Source organism: Trichoderma gamsii (genome assembly GCF_001481775.2).
Source record: "Trichoderma gamsii strain T6085 chromosome Unknown Scaffold_34.2, whole genome shotgun sequence".
Taxonomy (NCBI): Eukaryota; Fungi; Ascomycota; class Sordariomycetes; order Hypocreales; family Hypocreaceae; genus Trichoderma; species Trichoderma gamsii.
The window spans coordinates 61,336-79,899 of NW_020171371.1; the positions used below are offsets into that span (position 1 = coordinate 61,336).

The 18,564-nt window shown below is 51.8% G+C and overlaps 4 protein-coding genes across 4 annotated transcripts; 3 read left to right on the forward strand and 1 right to left on the reverse strand.

Moving 5' to 3' along the window:
• Nucleotides 1-3,730: 3,730 nt before the first annotated feature.
• On the reverse strand, nt 3,731-4,417 carry TGAM01_v208275 (hypothetical protein; the record flags this gene model as incomplete). The annotated part of the gene is made up of 1 exon (XM_018807968.1): nt 3,731-4,417. One exon carries the CDS (start codon nt 4,415-4,417, stop codon nt 3,731-3,733), a length of 687 nt encoding a protein of 228 aa, XP_018658873.1.
• Nucleotides 4,418-6,639: 2,222 nt separating this feature from the next.
• On the forward strand, nt 6,640-9,111 carry TGAM01_v208276 (hypothetical protein; the record flags this gene model as incomplete). Its single annotated transcript, XM_018807967.1, has 2 exons — nt 6,640-8,865; nt 8,947-9,111. 2 exons carry the CDS (start codon nt 6,640-6,642, stop codon nt 9,109-9,111), a joined length of 2,391 nt encoding a protein of 796 aa, XP_018658872.1.
• A 1,380-nt stretch (nt 9,112-10,491) lies between these two features.
• On the forward strand, nt 10,492-13,010 carry TGAM01_v208277 (hypothetical protein; the record flags this gene model as incomplete). The annotated part of the gene is made up of 2 exons (XM_018807966.1): nt 10,492-11,005; nt 11,074-13,010. 2 exons carry the CDS (start codon nt 10,492-10,494, stop codon nt 13,008-13,010), a joined length of 2,451 nt encoding a protein of 816 aa, XP_018658871.1.
• A 2,316-nt stretch (nt 13,011-15,326) lies between these two features.
• TGAM01_v208278 (hypothetical protein) lies at nt 15,327-18,371 on the forward strand (the record flags this gene model as incomplete). The annotated part of the gene is made up of 1 exon (XM_018807965.1): nt 15,327-18,371. One exon carries the CDS (start codon nt 15,327-15,329, stop codon nt 18,369-18,371), a length of 3,045 nt encoding a protein of 1,014 aa, XP_018658870.1.
• Nucleotides 18,372-18,564: the final 193 nt, after the last annotated feature.

Here is an 18,564-nt window from a genome sequence, read left to right on the forward strand (position 1 = left end):
GAGGCGCTGTTGGAGCTCAAGGGCCGAGGCGCTTGACCGTGTAAAATGTTTCAGAGCACCCCTCTCTTTTCTCGAGCCCTCTCGCCTTAGAAATCCGGGGGGTTGTGCGTTTAAGCAGATCGGGGCTGCGACGAATGATCAGGCGAAACACGTGAGATCATCGTGATCAAGCCGGTCTAGGCGCCTAAAACTGGACAAGATATCGCGCGCGGATTCGCCCTGGGGAAGGGAACAGCGGGAGAGGTTGAGGAAGCCGGTCGTAGGACGTGTGCTTTTGCTTTGGCTCTGGACGGACGTGAGGCTCGCACTAACGTGGGCGGATAGACTTTGGCTTGGGGGTCCTGCTCAAGGTTCCGTTTAGAGCCCCTGAAACACTAGCGGGATGGGCAGCGGTGGTTGGCGCGGACAGTGCGAGGGCCACTGCGAGGGTGCAGCCACAGCGCCTTCAGAGGAGCCCTGATAGGGGACTTTTGGGTCTGTCGGTGCTGTTTTGGAAGTGATGGGCAGCATGTGAGCTTGAGCCGGATCGTGATCTTGTCGTGGTAGGCCCTGGTTTGCCGTTTTGTTCTCGTTCGTCCTGGGTTGTCGACGGAGCATATGCCGCGGTGGGCGAATGTAGCGTCGATGCCAGCACTGTAAGGCCCTTTCGGCGCTCGCATCTCGCGATACTGTACGCGGAGCACTCCGCAGCATGCTCCCGGACTTGCATAACATATTGACATGTAAATATTGACTCGCAAGTCCGCTAGCACGAGCGCGGGAAGCGGTGCGGGCGTGATCTGGAGTAGCAGATACCCGTCGATTCTACGGCAGAGGTTGATATTGCTTCAGTAGCTTGTACATGTTCGTCGACTGGCCCCTTTTCCATCTCAGATGTGTGTACTACGGTTATGGAGAGCCAGTTAACGGAGACCAGCATTATCAAGACGTACCTAACTTCTACGTGTCAATACTCTCATGCGCGGTTCCAAGCTACGGCCTCTGCCGGCAGCGCCGCGAGAATTGCTCTATTCCTCTATACATGTATGCTGTTTCCGGATGCGGGTACAACAGCCATACTACGTGTCCCTGGTTAGATTGAAGTAGAGTTTCTCAATTTAACAAGCCAATTGCGCCGCCCATGACAAGACAAGGTACATGTGCCATTTACATCTGAGTAGCTATGACGGGTATTACTCCGTGCTTGACCTACCTAGGTATTTTCCACGTATGGCACTCATGCTTTTCGCTTGCTGCGCTGCGGCCGCTGCCGTCGCCGTCGCCGCAGGAATGAGTTCAGCTGGGGCAAAAGCAAGAAGAAAAAAGCTGTGAAAAAGAGGAGACGCTAACAGGCCGCCATGCTTGTGGGGAACTGCGCTAAACGGTATTCCAGGCTGAACGTTGTTAACGTTGTGCTTGGCTCAGGCACCACAAGATGATCCTTTGGGAGGCCGTAACTTACACAGGGCATATCGTCACCTGAATGGTGCAACCTTGTGAGAGGCACCAAATCTAGAAGAGTAAATGAGAGCTTGTTAGAAACAGTTACACTGCAATATCTAGACCGGTCGCCCAAGTCGTATCAATTGATGTTTAGCTGAGATCCCTGATGCACGTGCCTGGGCCACTTAGCACTTCTATTAATATCCGTTCAGCAGGCTTTAGTCATGTCCCGTTCTCCATATTCCGCACCCCCGTGGAAGCTGGCCCTGCGCGTTCTAGAAGAGCGTCAAAATACTTCTACCGCGAGCGACTAGCATTAAGGCATCACCCTGTGAACAGCTGCCAAAACCATCAATCCACACATGCGCCGCAATCTCGATGCCGCATAGCCACTCACCCACGGAATCGTCTATTTCGCCGCCAATGCCAGCTTCTGCTCGCCACCGCTGTTGCCAAGCTTAGATCCTCTCTGCCATGGCCCCCCTGCAAAGGGCAGATTCATGCACAGATATCGGATTCACTCTCCGGCGGCAGTTCCACAAGGAAGACTTTAGGTGAGTTTACGTGTAGTACCTGATGGATTCATATAAGCGAGCTGAACCGGACTCAGCTGACGCTTCTCACAAGACCCCATCAGCGTGAAATCATCGAGGCAGCGCTCGACGGCTATGATGTCTACGTCCAAGCAGCAACGTCGTTTGGCAAGAGCCTGTGCTTCCAGCTCCCCGCCGTGATCGACCAAGGCAGTGAGTTGGACCAGACGCGTCTCATATATTCCAGACGACAGAGAATGAGGCAAACTGACACTGAGTCTTATCAGTTACCATTGTCGTGTCGCCTTTATTAAGTTTAATGGTAGGTTTGACGGTTTCCCATCTTTTTCCTTCCTGATAAGCGCACTCGGTGTCCTGTAGTGGCTAAGGACGCTCCTCATAGATTAATCAAGTTGAGGCTTTGAGGGCTGAAGGTATCGACGCCAGCTCTCTAAACAGCAACACGCCGCGGGAGGAGAAAGACCGCATACAGCGTGACCTAGAGACCGGTCACCCAAAAACCAGGCTTCTCTATGTAACTCCGGAGCTCTGTTCTGGCTCGCGCTTCCGTACAACCCTACAGCTTGTCTACAGGCAGAAGGAACTTGCTCGCATTGCCATTGACGAAGCTCACTGCATATCGGAATGGGGCCACGATTTCAGAAAAGACTTCAAGCGGCTGTCCTGGTTTCGGGAGACATTCCCTGATGTACCCATTATGTGCCTTACAGCGACAGCAAACGCCCAGGTGCGGCAGGACATCCTCAAGATCTTGCGTCTCGACGCTACACCAGAAAAAATTAAGACCTTTTTGATGAGTCCAGAGCGAGGCAATCTCCATTTAGAAATAAGATATACAAAGGATGAAGACGACAACCGTCTCTCAGACTTCTTGACGTGGATACAAGGAGTATATGATCGTAGACGTGCTGAACCGCGGCAGAGCGAGCTGGTCGAGTTGCGCGAAAGGACTAAGAATGTTTCGGGCATCATATATACGACATCTCGAGGCGAGTGCGAGTCACTCGCAGCCAGTCTCCGAGACGCAGGAATTGGCGCTCGACCTTTTCATGCCAAACTGCCCAGTGAGGTTAAAGAAGACACTTTGGCCAACTGGATCAACAATGAGAAAGGCTACGATATCATTGTAGCTACAACGGCGTTTGGCATGGGGATCAACAAGGATAATGTACGTTTCGTTGTGCACTGGCGGCTTCCCAAGTCCTTTGAGGGGTATTATCAGGAAGTCGGCCGGGCAGGGCGTGACGGCAACGCCGGATATTGTTTCTTATACTACAGCCGGGAGGATCTCGAACGAGCCAGCCGGATGATAAAGAGCGACGCTCAGATGGATGCAAATTACCAAGCGCGGCTAACCAGCCTTCAAGCGTTGGCACAATACTGCGAAAACATATCTGCGTGCCGACATGCCTCTATATGCAAATATTTTGGCGAGGAAACAATTCCGGATTGCGACTTTGCGTGTGATTATCACAAGGACTCTGACGATCTTGAAGAGAGGTTTCTGAGGGGGTTGGCCAGCGAGGAATGGGTGAGCACACAAGCGATGCAAGGCACATATGACGATAATGGTGATTTGTAAAGTTCGCCTATTACAAGATTGGGAGAACAATAGAATGTAGAGCGGCGACTAAAAATAGTGATTCAGCGGGCTATTTAGATGACAGTCGCATAGACTCCCATCATAGAAATGTTCTAAACTTCAATGCCGTGTTGCGCCATGTTTTGCTGTTGGAGCATACATACACAGAGCATCAGTTCTTCTTGGCCTCCTTCTCAGCCTTCTTCTCGGCAACCAGCCTATCAAATCTCTTCCATGATGTCAAGCCCTCACAGAAAATAGTAACCTCCCACATCCACCACACTCGAGACCACCTCGCCACGCTGTGCTTCTGCAGCCTCCATCGGTCAAGCAGAAACGCCTCTGTCACATGGATCCCAACAACCGGCCAGAAAATGGCCTTGACAATCCACCGAAACCACTCAGGCCCTCCTGGAAACACCACCTTGAGGACCTCCCACGGGACGCTTCCCGGCTCAAGCCACGGCAAGCCCATGGCGCAGAAGTAGTAGAAGATGACGCCGAAGAACGGCGCCCAGTCGAAGCCTTGCTGCACGGCGTACTCGTTGATGTAAATGTTGCTGAGGCCGAGGGCCTCGCGGGCGGTTTCGTCCATGGCGATGACGCGGTCGCGCGCCTCGGCCCAGGACGTCAGGGGAGGGGAGAAGGGGACGCTGTAGGTGGTGCCGTTGCTGGTCTTGAGGGTCATTCCGTCAAAGTCGAGATCCTGGATGGCGGGAGAGGCTGCTGCGGCGCGCGGGGAGAGGCCGTTGTAGTGGCGGAGATAGTGGGAGAGTTCGCGGGTGTGCTGGGCGTTCATGTGGGAGATGATGCGGGCTTTGACCTCTGCCTCGGAGGGGGGGCCGCGATTGGTTGCCATTGTGATTATATATGTGTGTATTTGTGGGGGGGCGTTTTCTCTTTTGGAGATGTTCTGTAGAACTTTTGAGAAATGATGTGGAGGGAATAGTTGCGAGCTTTAAATAAGGCAAAGGCCTATACTCAGTTTTTTTAGTTGGTATGTTGGAGATGTTCAGATAAGGTGATGAGGTTGAAAGTGGAGTCTTCGCTAGCCGTAAAATGCCCGAGTGCCTCTGCCAACATCAGGTACCGCCGAGTATCATCTGGAAATCATACGATGACAGCCCTGAAATTGGCCAAAATGACAAAGGGGAGATACAAACTGTGAGTGGAATTGCATGTTTGTATTTTATCCTTCAACTATCCGCGCTCTAGAGACCCCCTTGAAGTTTCTCCATTGCAGCTTACAACGTTTCCTGTGACATAAGTATATCGAGGCCAAGCAAAGAAGAGCAAGAGTAGATTACTGGAAAATGAATACAAAGTAAGTTTCAGAATGCATTATATCGATGATAGCTGAGTATATACAAGCTATAAGGGCTTTGTTGACAATTCTATGATGCGGATGCATGGGACGAATTGTACACTGCGAGTGTTTGAGATAGAGGTCGCCATAGTCGACTAATTGCGGTTGACTATAACGACTTCGGTCTCAAAACGCGTAGAGATGGTATAGAGCTCAGGCTACCATACTAAATATATGGGCAATGTTGTCAATCAATCTCACTGTCAAAACGTCGGCCTTTCGTTGCCAATCGAGTGTAAGCAACTTAGTTTACTATACCGTCGCCAGATGAACCGTTAGAGTTTTGATGTAGTGTGAATAATTGGGGCCATCTGAGCACACTAGCTATGGTGTAAAACAAATCTAGAGACATTCATCATAGGGCAAGCTGCAGGGCAAGCTGCAGCGTAAATGATAGAAAGATTGGGGCGGGCAAAAACTCCAGTTTTGCGACACCCATTTCATCTTCGACTGATCACGAGAGTCTAAAGAATCTGCCAAACAGTTGCGTGAATGGCATCTCGACGTCATTTTTCTAAACTCAGCCTTACATCGGCGGCTCCTCAGGCAGCAGCTTCACGTGCGAGCGCGTCATTTTCGCGACCGGATGGTCATCGGAGACCTGATGGGTTGCAGCTGGGCGCATCACAGATCCTGGGGAGACCAAGCTTTGGAGTTTCGGCTTCGGCTTCGGATCCGCAGTGTCACCGGGGGACCCTCCGTGAGTCACCATGAATCCTAGCCGAAGGTTGCCCCAAGTGGAGATAGGAGGCATGAATGGCGGAATTAAGAACCAGATCCATGGTAGCTGAAATCGCGGAGATTTATGATCGCTAAGCGGACTTTGAGAGTGCCGAAGAGGCAAGCATGCATGTGCTCTCATGGCCATATATAGATGGCATGGCTCATGATGGTTGGCGAATATGTATATGTATATATCACTCAAAGGCCAGTGAAGAAGATTCTCACGTCCATGGAATAAAGTTATTGGCAACCACACAGTTGAAGCGGCCCAACGTCTTGTTCTGGAAAATTCAATTGATTGCCAGTTGAAGCCGAGTTGTGCTAGTCTCTTATTTAGCCTGTCATCCGTCAGTGGCTCGATTTCACGCTTGGCTAGTTTGGAAAGTCTGAGCGAGCTGCACGTATGCGGTATATGGACTGGAGAAAACCTTTCCAAACTTATATAGATGTCATTGGATGCCAAGACGCAATTACAATTGTAAAGATGTTTTCACCAATTGCGCCAAGTATCTGAATTTGAGAGAGTGAGTGACAGATAAGGCACCCGACACCGGTGCAACCTTTCTGGTCCCTTTTTTTCCACCGGCATAGTTTCGTCACATCTCGTGAAACACGACGAGGCGTAATCGGATCAAGCAGCCGGCAGGATTGAACACCGTCTATGCCTAGGTATATATTACGAAGGAAGCAGTTGGTAAAGTACTGAAAATAATTCTTTTGCTTCTCACAACGGCTCGGACGTCCGAGAAGCGCTGAATGACTAAGAAGTCCGATACCTGCTTCTTCGAGAATAGCGCCTCGGACCTCGGCTCGGATTTGATCCCTCAAGGGCGCCCGTGACGCAGCGGCCAACGCAATTTTTATCAGATCAGATTGATAAAAATCGCAACGGCAAACACTTTTGACGCAGGACCCCTCCTCTCGCCTTGCGCTGAATTTCCCCTACATTAATTTTTTTTCTGGAGGCGTCGTAACTCCGACACATCTTGGCCATGACAGATCGCAGCGAGAGCCCGGACTCCGACGGGGGTTCGGTATCGAGACACGGCTCTGACCAACCACCGGCTCGCAAGAGGCAGCGCGTGCGACTGAGCTGCTTGGAGTGCCGCCGCCGCAAGCTTTCGTGCGATCGTGGCTTTCCATGCGAGCGCTGCATCAAGAGTGGCACCCCTGATCGCTGCAGCTACGAATCACGCAACGGAGAGGTGGTTAATGCATCGTCCGGCATCCCCCCTTCCTTTGCGCAGCTGGACTCGCGGCGCTTCGGCATTGGCGATGCCGTCTCGGGCTTCTCACCCCGAGACTCTGAGCTGGCTCGCCAGGACCACGACCGCATCCGCCGGCTGGAGCTGGAGATTACGCAGCTCAAGAACCTTCTGACACGGCCTGGCGCATCGTCTCTGGATGGGAGCACCATCGTGGGCACCAACTCGCCGTCGACGCAGAAGGATGAGGCGCCACACGATGGCGACGCTCGACCTCGAGCGGAAGAGCAGGAGATCATTGAGAAGAGCGGCATGGCTGGTGAGAATGGCGAGTTGCGCTTCTTTCGAGGCAAGGGATTCCGAACACGCTATTTCGGCCCCCATAATGCCAGCATGGCGTTTGTCGAGCTGACTGGGCTGTGTCCCTTTATGCGGGAGACGGCGGATGAATGGCTTCGGCCGGTGATACTCCATGATCGCAAAGACCGCAAGCGTCGCCAAGAGGAACGAGATACCCTTTTCGAGCAACAGGACCTGGACCTGGAGGCCCTTCTTCCCACCAAGGAAGAGGCAGATGCCCTCATAAGCGTCTATCTGGATCAGTTTGAGCAAATCCACCGCATTGTACACGTGCCCACTTTCCGAAAAGAGTATGCCGAATTCTGGAAACCCGGAACCCAACAGAGATATTCGGCATTCACAGCATTGGTCCTGTCTATGATGGCTGTAGCTAGCTGCGTGCATACTCACGAGGCCCTCAAGTTCATCGGCATGATGTCGAATGCGCAGCATTTAGCTGAGAAGTGGATCAAGGCGTGTGATAGGTGGTCCGACAAGCAAAGCCAGAAGCATCGACGACTTATTCATTACCAGATAGCTTGCTTGCTCTACCTTGGCAAGCGGGTCAACACCATCAAGAAGAAGCGGTTCTGGACAAGCTCGGGACAACTGATCCGCGATGGCATTGCTGTCGGCCTGCACCGTGAGCCGAGCCACATGGGCGGCAAGATCACCGTGTATAACCAGGAGATGCGACGGAGGATATGGGCGACAGTGCAAGAGTTTGATATGCAAGCCTCATTTGACCATGGCCTGCCGACGCTGGTGAGCCAGCTTCACTTCGACACAAACCCTCCGCGGAATCTGGACGACGAAGACTTTGATGAGAATACGACGGCATTGCCACCTTCCAAGCCGGCCAAGGATTATACGTTTTCATCTTTCCAAAATCTGGCACGACAAAGCTTGCCCCTGCGCCTTGAGCTCAGCCGACTTCTTACCGGGCCACTGTCCGAGATCGATTACGACCAGGTCATTCGTTATACAAACGACTTGACCCATGAGATTGATGCCCTCCCTTCTTGGGACATGAATCTTGAGAATAGCAATGGCACCAAAAAGAACCCACTCATTGCATATACTCTGCTGCACGTCCAGCTGAGGCAGTACATTATCCCTCTACATCAACCCTACCTCAAGCTGCGCAAGCAGAACTCCAAATATCAGTATTCTGAAATAATCTATTACAACGCCGCGAGAGACATTGTTCTCCTCCACGACAAGTTATACGAGCAGGGCGTCCGAGCGCTCAACTTCTTGCGAGAGGACGCCCTCACCACGTGTATCAACCTCTGCAGCGTCACGATGTTGCAGCCCCGCGGGTCGACCAACATGATCATGATCAACTCGCACCACACCGTGAAGCTCATTGAGAAGTGCATCGCCATGAAGGAGGACCGCCTGCTGCGTTGTGGTAATAACGAGCCGTGGGGGTACTCCATCATGTGTGCTGCCTTGGGTCTTCTCGAGGCGCATCTGGGCACGAAGACGACCGAGGTGGCGAAATCCACTTCGGCGGAGAGATTTGTAAATCTACATTACAAGCTTCTCGCGAACCAGGAGCCTCCTGTGCCGTCGTCGGTGCCGGGGTCCTCGCTTCACCCTATGATTGGACCACTTGCTGAGCCTGGTATTAGACCTTTGTCTACTGCGGATCTACCTGACGCACCCAAAGTGAGTGATGGCTACTACTCGACTTGTTTTTTTTTCTTTTTTTTTTCTTGTAACTGTCTTGCTAATCATCTATTCCTTTAGTCCGTTACGCCTTTTACTTTCCAAGCGGCACTGCCACCAGTTTCAGTGGACCAATCCTGGGCTGTCAACGACCAGACACAGCCCTTTAATCTCGACCCAAGCCTGGAGCTGTTGGGTCTGAACTTGAACGAGCTCTGGGGAGAATCTTGGGAGCTGGGAATGTAAACCAGAACAAAAACAAAAAGGGGTGACTTTCTGTACATGAGTGGATGAGCCCATTTCACCTCCTCTCTTCTCCTCTTTATTATGCCGATTCAAACGGCTTTGTAATATCTTGGCGATTTATCTGCTTATACTTGTATGTTTGGCGTTTTATGGTGTGTATTATAGAGATACCATGTAAGCATTACGACTTTGATGGCATTTTGGCGCAGTGCTTGCAGCGTATCGTGGCGTTAGGGGAATAGCACGTACTTCTATACGGATTCTGTTTTGGGAGTTTGGTAATAGGAGGTACTGATATGGAAAATATATTGGCTTTTACTTCGAACTACCAACTTTCACGGCTGGGACTCCTTCGAATCTCTTTCTCTAGATATTCATTTCCTTGTCTGTCATTAATGTGTAAACTGGGGTCAGAGATATTCATTCGTCTGCGAGCAATGAAGCGTACGGCTAAATTCCGAAAGATGAGGCGCTTAAATCCCCATATAAGCAGGCATAATACTAGATGCATGGCTCACGCGACCCAAACCACTCACGAACAAGGCCAGCAGCAAGAAAGGACGTATGCCAGTATTATGTAATATTTGTCAATGATAAAGAAGCGTCGACCATGAGCTCGTCGCGAGATAAACAATATACGAATACTGTCATATGCGAGCTTATACTAACTGGTAGGACCCTGAACCAAGACCAAGCGTTCTGGCCATGCCGGCTGTCAGCTTTATACCATGCGATGTATCATGCAAGTAAGCGGCGGCCCTATGGAGCACAGAAATTTCTAGATGAACAAGCGTTACATTCCCTTCATGCTTTGCGTCTGCTATTTTATCGTTAGTTTTACTCCGCCCGAGGGCAATGGACGTAGTAATAATCGTGAGTTGGATACCAAAGTTGGAAGCTCGTTAACACGACAGTCTAGCGCCAGACAGATGCGAATTATCGAAAAAAGATACACCGAAAATGTACATGCCTGGGCTCGTATCTTGGCATTTGCATGCCAGTGAGGGGTGGAGAGCTGGTTTGGCTTTTTGGGGACCTGCAGCAGCGGGGAGCCCAGCGCTGATTGGCGCTGCCTGGACGGGCGCTTCAGAAGGCCCACCCCAGCGGCTTGGGGTGCTGGAAAGTCCGCCAGCTCGAACAACTAAACACTCACCACCATGACGTTGCCGCCGCAATAGCAGCTTTCGCGATCTCGCCCTCCAGTTCTCGTCTGCCTCTCAATTCTTCTGCTCCCCTCGACTTACGGCCTGAGCTGCGCGCCCCCTCTACAGGCAAGGCTCGACACTAAGCAGAGCCGGAGATGTCGGCTCTGCCTTGTCCTGGCCGCTGCCTCGCACTCGCCTCGCGCTGAGAGGGACCTCCAATCTCAATCTCGTCACCATGCCCGACGGCTTCAGCAACATCCGCGTCTTCGTCCACTGGCGCGACCAGACCGTCTTCGCGGGCGAGGCGGTCCAATGCACCGTCACCTTCCGAAACATCGCCCCCGAGGCCAGCCAATCGCCGGCACAGGCAAACGGCCAGCAGCAGTCGCCGTCCGAGAGACAGAGGCTCGCCTCGCCGCTGCAGCCTCGCGGCAAGGCGGCTGCGGCGTCGTCTCGAGGCCACAGGCGGGCGGCTCTGTCGTTGAGCGTGCCGTCGCCCAGCTCGAGGAGTCGGCAGGGCTCGATTCAATGGCCTCAGCCCGTCGTTCCCGGCGAGGGCCGGCCTGGCCACGCCCACAAGCGATCCGTGTCTATAGTGTCCATCGGATCAACCACTAGCACCATTGAGGAGCATTCGCATTCGCCGCGAGTAGACCACTCTCCACGGACGCCAAGACGCTCTCATAATCGCGCAAGCAGCCTGCAAATCGCTCGGGGACCGCCTGCAACTCCCTCAACACCTCAATCAGGTATGTAAATCCGCTCGTATTACTTACATGCGGAAGAGAGAATCAATTCGGCTAAGTGGCGCTTCAAGGCTCCTTCTCCCAAACTCAAAGAGGAGTATCCTCTCCGCTCTTCAATGCTTCATATCCTCCCGATAGATTTGGTCGACTTCCTACTGGTCCAAAGAGTCCCCAATCGTCAAATGTATCTGTGCAGCGCAGGTCATCCAAGATCTTGTCGAACCCCATGCCCATGCCCGAATTTCGATTCCCCGCTGCACCCCCACCAGAATCAGAAACGGCTCCGAGTCTGCGAAAGGCATCAGGAAATGGTCTCCTAAGCCCAAGAACGGGACCAGTCGATGGCCCTATCCCTATGCGTACAAAAGAACAGTCGCCCGTGACTGATAAACCACTCCTTCCCACGGCTCGCATACTCTCCAGCACAAGCATGGGTGGAGGAACACCGCGGAGCAGTGGTGAATTCTACTCTATGAGCAATAACTCATCCGAGACATTGGCATCGGAATACGTCGGGCAGCCTCTGCTCAGAGGCCCCGGTAGACCATCGAATCCCCGCCGAGGGTCCTCTTTCTCAATACCCCAGTCAAAGACCGAGTCATTAATGATGGGCTTTGCACAAATTCAAGGCTCTTTCTCTCTGGACGGTTCTTTGATCAGTCTTGCACCTTTTGAACAGGTCAAGAAAAAGGCTGTTGTTGGCGGGAGAGGAGGCGGAGTGGTTGGACTGGAATCTGGCCGACGAGAGAATGGCCTTTTGCGGGGGTTTGGCTGGGGTAGCATTAGCAACTCTCTCGGCGATTTCCTCGGAGGCGGAGAGCTAAGCACGATCAAAGAGATGCGTGGTGTCGTAAACTCCAAGGCCGTTCCATTACTGAGCACTCCGCAGTCGATTCTCTTTGTCGACCTGCAACTGGCTCCTGGGGAGAGCCGCTCGTTCGAGTATACGTTCAAACTCCCCAAAGGGCTGCCACCTTCACATAAAGGAAAGGCTATCAAGATTTCATACAGTCTAGTAATCGGCACTCAGCGACCAGGAGGTGCCAGAGAACAGCATGTTCGGACAGTTGAGGTCCCGTTCCGTGTTCTAGGGAGCGTCAACAATTATGGTGAAATTCTTGGGCACGACCTAATGAACCCATACATCTTACTGCGCGATGAAGCTCTTGTCAAAATGGTTGGGAAGCAGCAGAAAGTTCATAGACAACGAGAACAGCCTGGGCCGACTGCCGCAATGAGCGACTTTTTATCATATGTGGACGATCTGCTTGACCGACCGGCAGATAAAGCAGGAGCGTCGTTATTATCCCCGACGGCGACTCCAGATCTAAGGCGGATATCAACGTCTAGCTTTGACGATGCCACCCCAGCCAAGGAGGCAATCCGTCTTGCTATCATGAAAAGCAATATGTCAAACGGGCAGCAGAGCGCTAATCGATTTGAGATTGCGCGAAACGGTCAAAGAGTCGGCGTGGTCATGCTTACCCGGCCTGCTTATCGTTTAGGAGAGGTCGTGACCATGGTTATCGACTTTGCAGACGCAGATGTACCTTGCTATGCGGTTCATGCAACACTAGAAACGTCGGAAAAGATAGATTCGACGCTGGCCGTACGATCCGAGTCCAGCGTTCACAGAGTCACACGGAAAGTGCACGTTGCCACCTCGGAATCTACGCTATTCACTCGGCGGGTGGTATTTACTCCTACGATACCCATCTCCGCCACTCCCGAATTTGTCACTAGCGGGATCAGTTTTGAATGGAAGATCCGCGTAGAGTTTGTAGTGCCGTCGCAGGGACACGATGCCCTGAGAGGACAGCAGACGCCGTTTCCTTTACTCGAGCAGATTTCGAGGGATGACAAGGGAGGCCTAGTTCTCGTGGCAGTTGAGAACTTAGCGTGCGAGAGCTTTGACGTGCCTGTGCCTCTGCGAGTGTATGGGGCTGTCGGGACTGGGCTGGAGCGTCTGGAACGAGATGAGGCGTCTGAGGAAGGGCTTGTGGTGTGAAGAAGAGGGGGGGGAATTGAGGTGGTGTAAGTAGTGATAGTTTATGAGTGTTCGTTTTCAGTGTGAGCCTCTTGGAAGAATTGTAAAATATTGAACAATTGGAATACAATGAGAGACTTGTGTGCCGTACTGAGTACATATATCCTTTGGGGAAGAGCCGGTCGCTGCTGTATGTCAGGAGGTAAATTATCATTACTGGTGTAGAGTGACCAGGATATCTAATCCCCGGCATTGGTTTTCTTTCTTTTTGATGTCGTCTTGAATAGATGCAGGCAATACGGAGATCTGTGGTGTATGCTATATCCAAGTGCCATTCCCAGAAAAGAGATAAATTAATATTCGTATAGCATCTAGGCGAGAGACGTGATGAGATTTGGTGGGCACGGGCGATCTAAGAGTAATAAAGGGGGACAGGGGTTGATGTAACTCGTACCTGTGTATCCTCGTACTGCTTTCAACACTGAGAAACGATGTCATGATAGTTTATTTTCCGTCATAGTATAGAGTATTAGTATAGACTATTGCCGAATGAAGGCGTGATATATGTGCTCCAAGTAGAAAATCTATGCCAGCCATTGGTTCTGGCACGAGTAGACTACGAGATCTAATAGATATAAGATAGGCTGAGCATTATGGAGTGCGGATATAGATATCGACAGATACGAATAATCTCTCTCGTCAAAGACCAGATAGAGCTCCGCAGTGTAGATATAAAAAGCACCAACACTGCTGGTGGATGCAGGGATCTGTCGTCATTTTACCGTTCTCCTAGGGACCCAGGTCTGTTTTCTCCTCAGGTCTCTTGTCTTGATCCGGCAAACCCCGGGCCCTGTCTGAGATCCATCACGGCTGCGTGTATTGTAAATAGATAGCTGGGGGAAGGCAGCACAAACGACATTGGCCGCGACGAGAGTGGGAACCGGGGGAGGTGATGATGGCATCCAAGGAGATTAGCCTGTTACAAGGCTGTGTGATGGTAGTTGGTGATGTCCCAAGTGATGTTGTCATACCGCATCTGTACATGTATATGTAGAAGTAGTATTGAATGCAATTATATTGGCTCAAGGCTAGATCTTAATGGTCGGTAGTGCCACCGTCTCTTTTGATTGCACTTGCCCGCCGTCCGGAGCTATCTCTGCCTTCATTTAACATTCCATCACCACGTCTCTGGCATTGACATTGCCATCGTCCCAAGACGGCATCAAAACAAAGCCTAGCGCCTCGCCCAGCTCCTTTTTCGGTGTCCCAGCAACAGGGGTCTGAGCTGGCCCCTGCTGGTCGCCATTTTGATGTCTCGGGTGACGGCCTGCAATAGGGCAGCCTCTTGGCCAGCCGCTCCACTTCGGAGCTTGAGCGCTTTAGCGACTGTGTTCCAGCGCTTCCAGCACTCCAGCAACCATTGAACTGGCAGCTCCCAATGCTCTCCTGACCTGGAGCTGTGCTTAGAGGACCCCTTGCAGCGTATAAGCGGAACCCCACAGCGCCCCGGGAACCACAGCCGCTAAATGGGCAGCTCCATAGCTCTTGGTAGCGTTGATTTGTAGCGCTGGAGCCGCTGTGGTGACCGTCGGCCGAGCTGCATCATTCCATTTTTTTTTTCTTTTCCACTTTGTGGCTGCAGTGGTGCCTAGCAAGAGGCCTTCTTGCTTGGAGACTACCGTAACAAAGCACGAGGAGAAAAAAAAAGTCCAAGTCCAGCTACGGAGAGGCTGGCTTTAACGTGCGGCGTTCTTTGTTACTTCTGCAACTCGCGTGGGAACAACGCCAACAGCACAGCCGCCAAAGCCGTCCAACCGTCCGTTCTCGCGATGCTTCACTAGAGCTTCTTTCATCTTTCTTCCATCTTTCTTTCATCTTCTCTTCATTGTCGCTGTGAGTCCCGAACCCTAGCCGCCGCACGCCGCCCCGCCTGATCCATCATGCGTTGACACCAGTGGATTGATAGCTTTTTCACCACCTCGTTCAAACCGCTATCACTGGCCCCTCTGGACAGAGCTTGAACCGCAACATACAGCTAACCGCACGTCATTCCTTTTTTGCCCTACCCGATCTGCCAATTCTCTTTGCCCAACGGCACCAAGGCGTCGTCGGGCTAATAAGACTTTTCACTTGCTGTTTTTCTTTTCTCTTTTGTCTCTTGTCCCTTACTCGCTCTGTTCTTCCTTCTGTCACTGCTTTTTGAGTCGTTGATATCAGCTCAATGATATCCTGACCATCTCTTCTGCCGCCATCTGCCGTACTAAACCTTCTTCTTCTTCTTCTTATCTCATTCTACTGCAAACAATCCTCCGTCCTGCTCGAGTCCATGGCGGCGAGATGACGGCGCCTCCCTCCAGCAACCGGCTGAAGCTTACTCCCTCCAATTCACCTTTTCTCACCTCGCGACGGGCGAGATCCCCGCTGCGCGGCCGACCTGTTTTCGAATCCCGCCTTTCGCTCAAAAGAGTCGTCGGAACAACATGTCGTTCGCCAACCGCCTTTGATGCCGTCGGCGACTGCTTCGCCTACACCGCTGGCGGTGCCGTCGTCGTAGTGACTGTCGACGGCCATCAGTATACCCAACGATTCTACCGAGCGCGGCCGAGTGTGGTTTCCCTCTACTCCGCCTCCCAGCATGCGCCTTCTACACCGACGACATCGACAGCGCCGAAAGCAAACGATAGCCGCAATCGAGCTACCGGCCAACGGGACTCTCACAGTGGCTCAGATTGGTCCGACGGGCCGGCTCCTAGGACATGGACCAGTCGTGAGCGCATCAAGGCGGCCACCTGCTTGGGTCTAAGTCCAGATGGCAAGTACTTGGCCGTCGGTGAGACCGGATATGCGCCTCGAGTTTTGATTTTTAACCTTCAAGAGACATCGTCTGATGTTCCCTTGGTCTCAATTAATGAGCATACCTTTGGCGTCAATGCCGTTGCGTGGTCTCCAGATTCCAAATATCTTGCCTCACTCGGCGCTGCCAACGATGGCTATCTGTATGTCTGGAAAGTCGATTCTCGCACCGGCCATACAAAACTCTTCCAGCAAAACAGGTGCACATCCTATGTGAAGGACATGGTATGGCTGGGGAACTCTCTCATTACTCTTGGCGTTCGTCATATCAAGATGTGGAAGATTGATGAGAATGCTGGGGTTTCTCCCACCAAGCCCAAATTTGGGCTGGATCACCCTCCCTTGTCGCCAAATTCTCAAAGAACTTTGCCTGGTCGAAATATTATTCTGGGAGGGCTTCTGGAGGCCACGTTCAACTGCGCTGCTGCCGACGGGGATAGACTGGTCATCTGCACAGATACAGGCGAGGTCTGCATTTTAGAGGGTGACGACAAGCAGACCAAAATAATCAGTATCCTGAGTCTGGACTTCTTTATATCGACAATTGAAATTCGAGGCGACGTTGCGTATGTTGGGGGCAGAGACGGCAACTTTGCCAAAATTGATGTCACCAGGTTGATGGACGGAAGCAAGGACTGTGTTATTGGTACCTCGCAGAACTCGACGGGATTGGCTGCTTTGGGCTTTACTACGAACAACTCCGTCACCGTTGACGCAAAAGGATCAATTGACGTCTGGGACTTGGATTACATACCCGGTCAAGCGGATAGCCCACCATATCACATTCACATTCCAGGCCAAGGAGAGCCTGTCGCTGGCGTCTACCCCATGCATAGGCCAAACGAAATGCAAGCGGCGTTCTTGACGTGGTCGAATTCGGGCATGGTAACCTTCTGGGATTTGGATGGCCAGATGAAAAAGTCGATCGGTATTCCACTGGATATTTTGAGCGCGCCAGACACCAATGTAGAGTCTGTAAACCAGTTGGCTTGTGTCAAGATCTCAAAAAGCGGACGTCTCTTGGTTACAGCTGATCGGTTGGGAGTATTGAGAGTCACAGATACTTCCACGGAAGAATGCATACTCGATACTAAAGCTCATTCAGCTGATTGTACAGGCATCAGCCTGTATGAAGAGGAGGAGAAATTTCTGATGGCTTGTTGCGGTAGGGACCGCACAGCACAGCTATTCCACCGCACATCTAGCGGAAATATCGAGCATTTTCAAACTATCGAATATGCTGCCAGGGTCGTTCAGGTGCTCATCCTCTCACTTGACAAGATAGTCACTTGTGCATGGGATCGAACGATGCAGATTCACGATTTAGTCACAAAGGAAGGCAGCCCCGATGCAATCGCGGCCATTTCTGCGAGAGTCGTCACTTTGAAAGCATCGCCAACTTCCATGACTGCAAGCTTGGATAACAGGACAATGTTTGTTTCCATGTTGGACCGATCAATCTGTCAGTATGACCTCAGGACGGGGCGGCCAATTAACTGCTTCAAATGTATGGATGAGACTGGGATAGAATCAGCAGTCCTTGAATCCCTCTCTGTCGAACAAGGCTCTCCTAGAGATTCTGACTTTCTCTTGGGCGCATCCAACACTGATAAATCCATACGTCTATACGACGCTATTTCTGGCACATTCTTGGATCGAGAATGGGGGCATACCGAGGCGATCAATGGAGTCTCCTTGGTTGAAGACAGTGATGAGGGCAGAAAGGTTGTGAGCGTCGCGGCTGATGGGACAATCATGATTTGGTCTCTGGATGTGCACGAGCGACTGAGTAGAGAGCCGTCGCCTGCGAGAGATGCCACTTCTAACAGACCAACTCTGCGAAAAGTCTTATCAAAAGCCGAATTAGCAGAATTCCAACGCCCGCGCGAAGTCTCAGGAGGACGACGTTCAATAACACCACCGCCGCCGTCACAATCTCGGACGTTGCGTAAGCGCACTTCTCGACTCAATCTATCTACTACTGCCAGCGCCAAGACGCCTTCTGAGACGCAGCCCGCCAGCCCTAGGAGCGCCAGGGTCATGGACGACACTCCGTCGCGCCGAAAAGGCATGGGGACCAATGCTAACAGCCCCCCACTCAGCCCAAGGTCGCGACTATCTCGCAGACCTTCGCTACCAGTCTTGAACGACCGCATGGCGCGCAAGAAGAATTCGACACCGAATCTACGTGGGACCAGCTCATTGAACGCGGCGACAGAACAGACTTGCCGCACTCTCAGGGCATACAGGAAGAAGTTATCGTCTGCAGAGCCTATCAACCCAGAAGCCCTGACCGAACTAGACCAAGAGCTGCGGTTCACTGCAGCTGCACTAGGCGATCGTGCAATCAGAAGCAGAGCGATGGACGAGACCGTCCTAAGTGGGCTCTTGGACCAATATTCCGAAAGACTTGTCACGTTGTTGGACGAAAAGCTACGCCTCTCTAGTCAGCCGATTGAACGGGACGCAGAGGTGTCGAGCGAAGACCGTCGCGGCAGCACAGACGAAACATCAAGCACTACATCGTAATGATGATACTTTACTTAATATTTATTTTCATTTGTGCTAAGAGAACACCATCATTCTATTTATTATCGAGAGATGGCCAATCACTACATGGACGGAACAAGTCCACAAACGGCGTTTAGGATTTTCATGTATTATCGCGGGTACCTTAAGATAAAGGGCTGGAGGAAAGAGGTGGATTGTGCTTCAGATATGG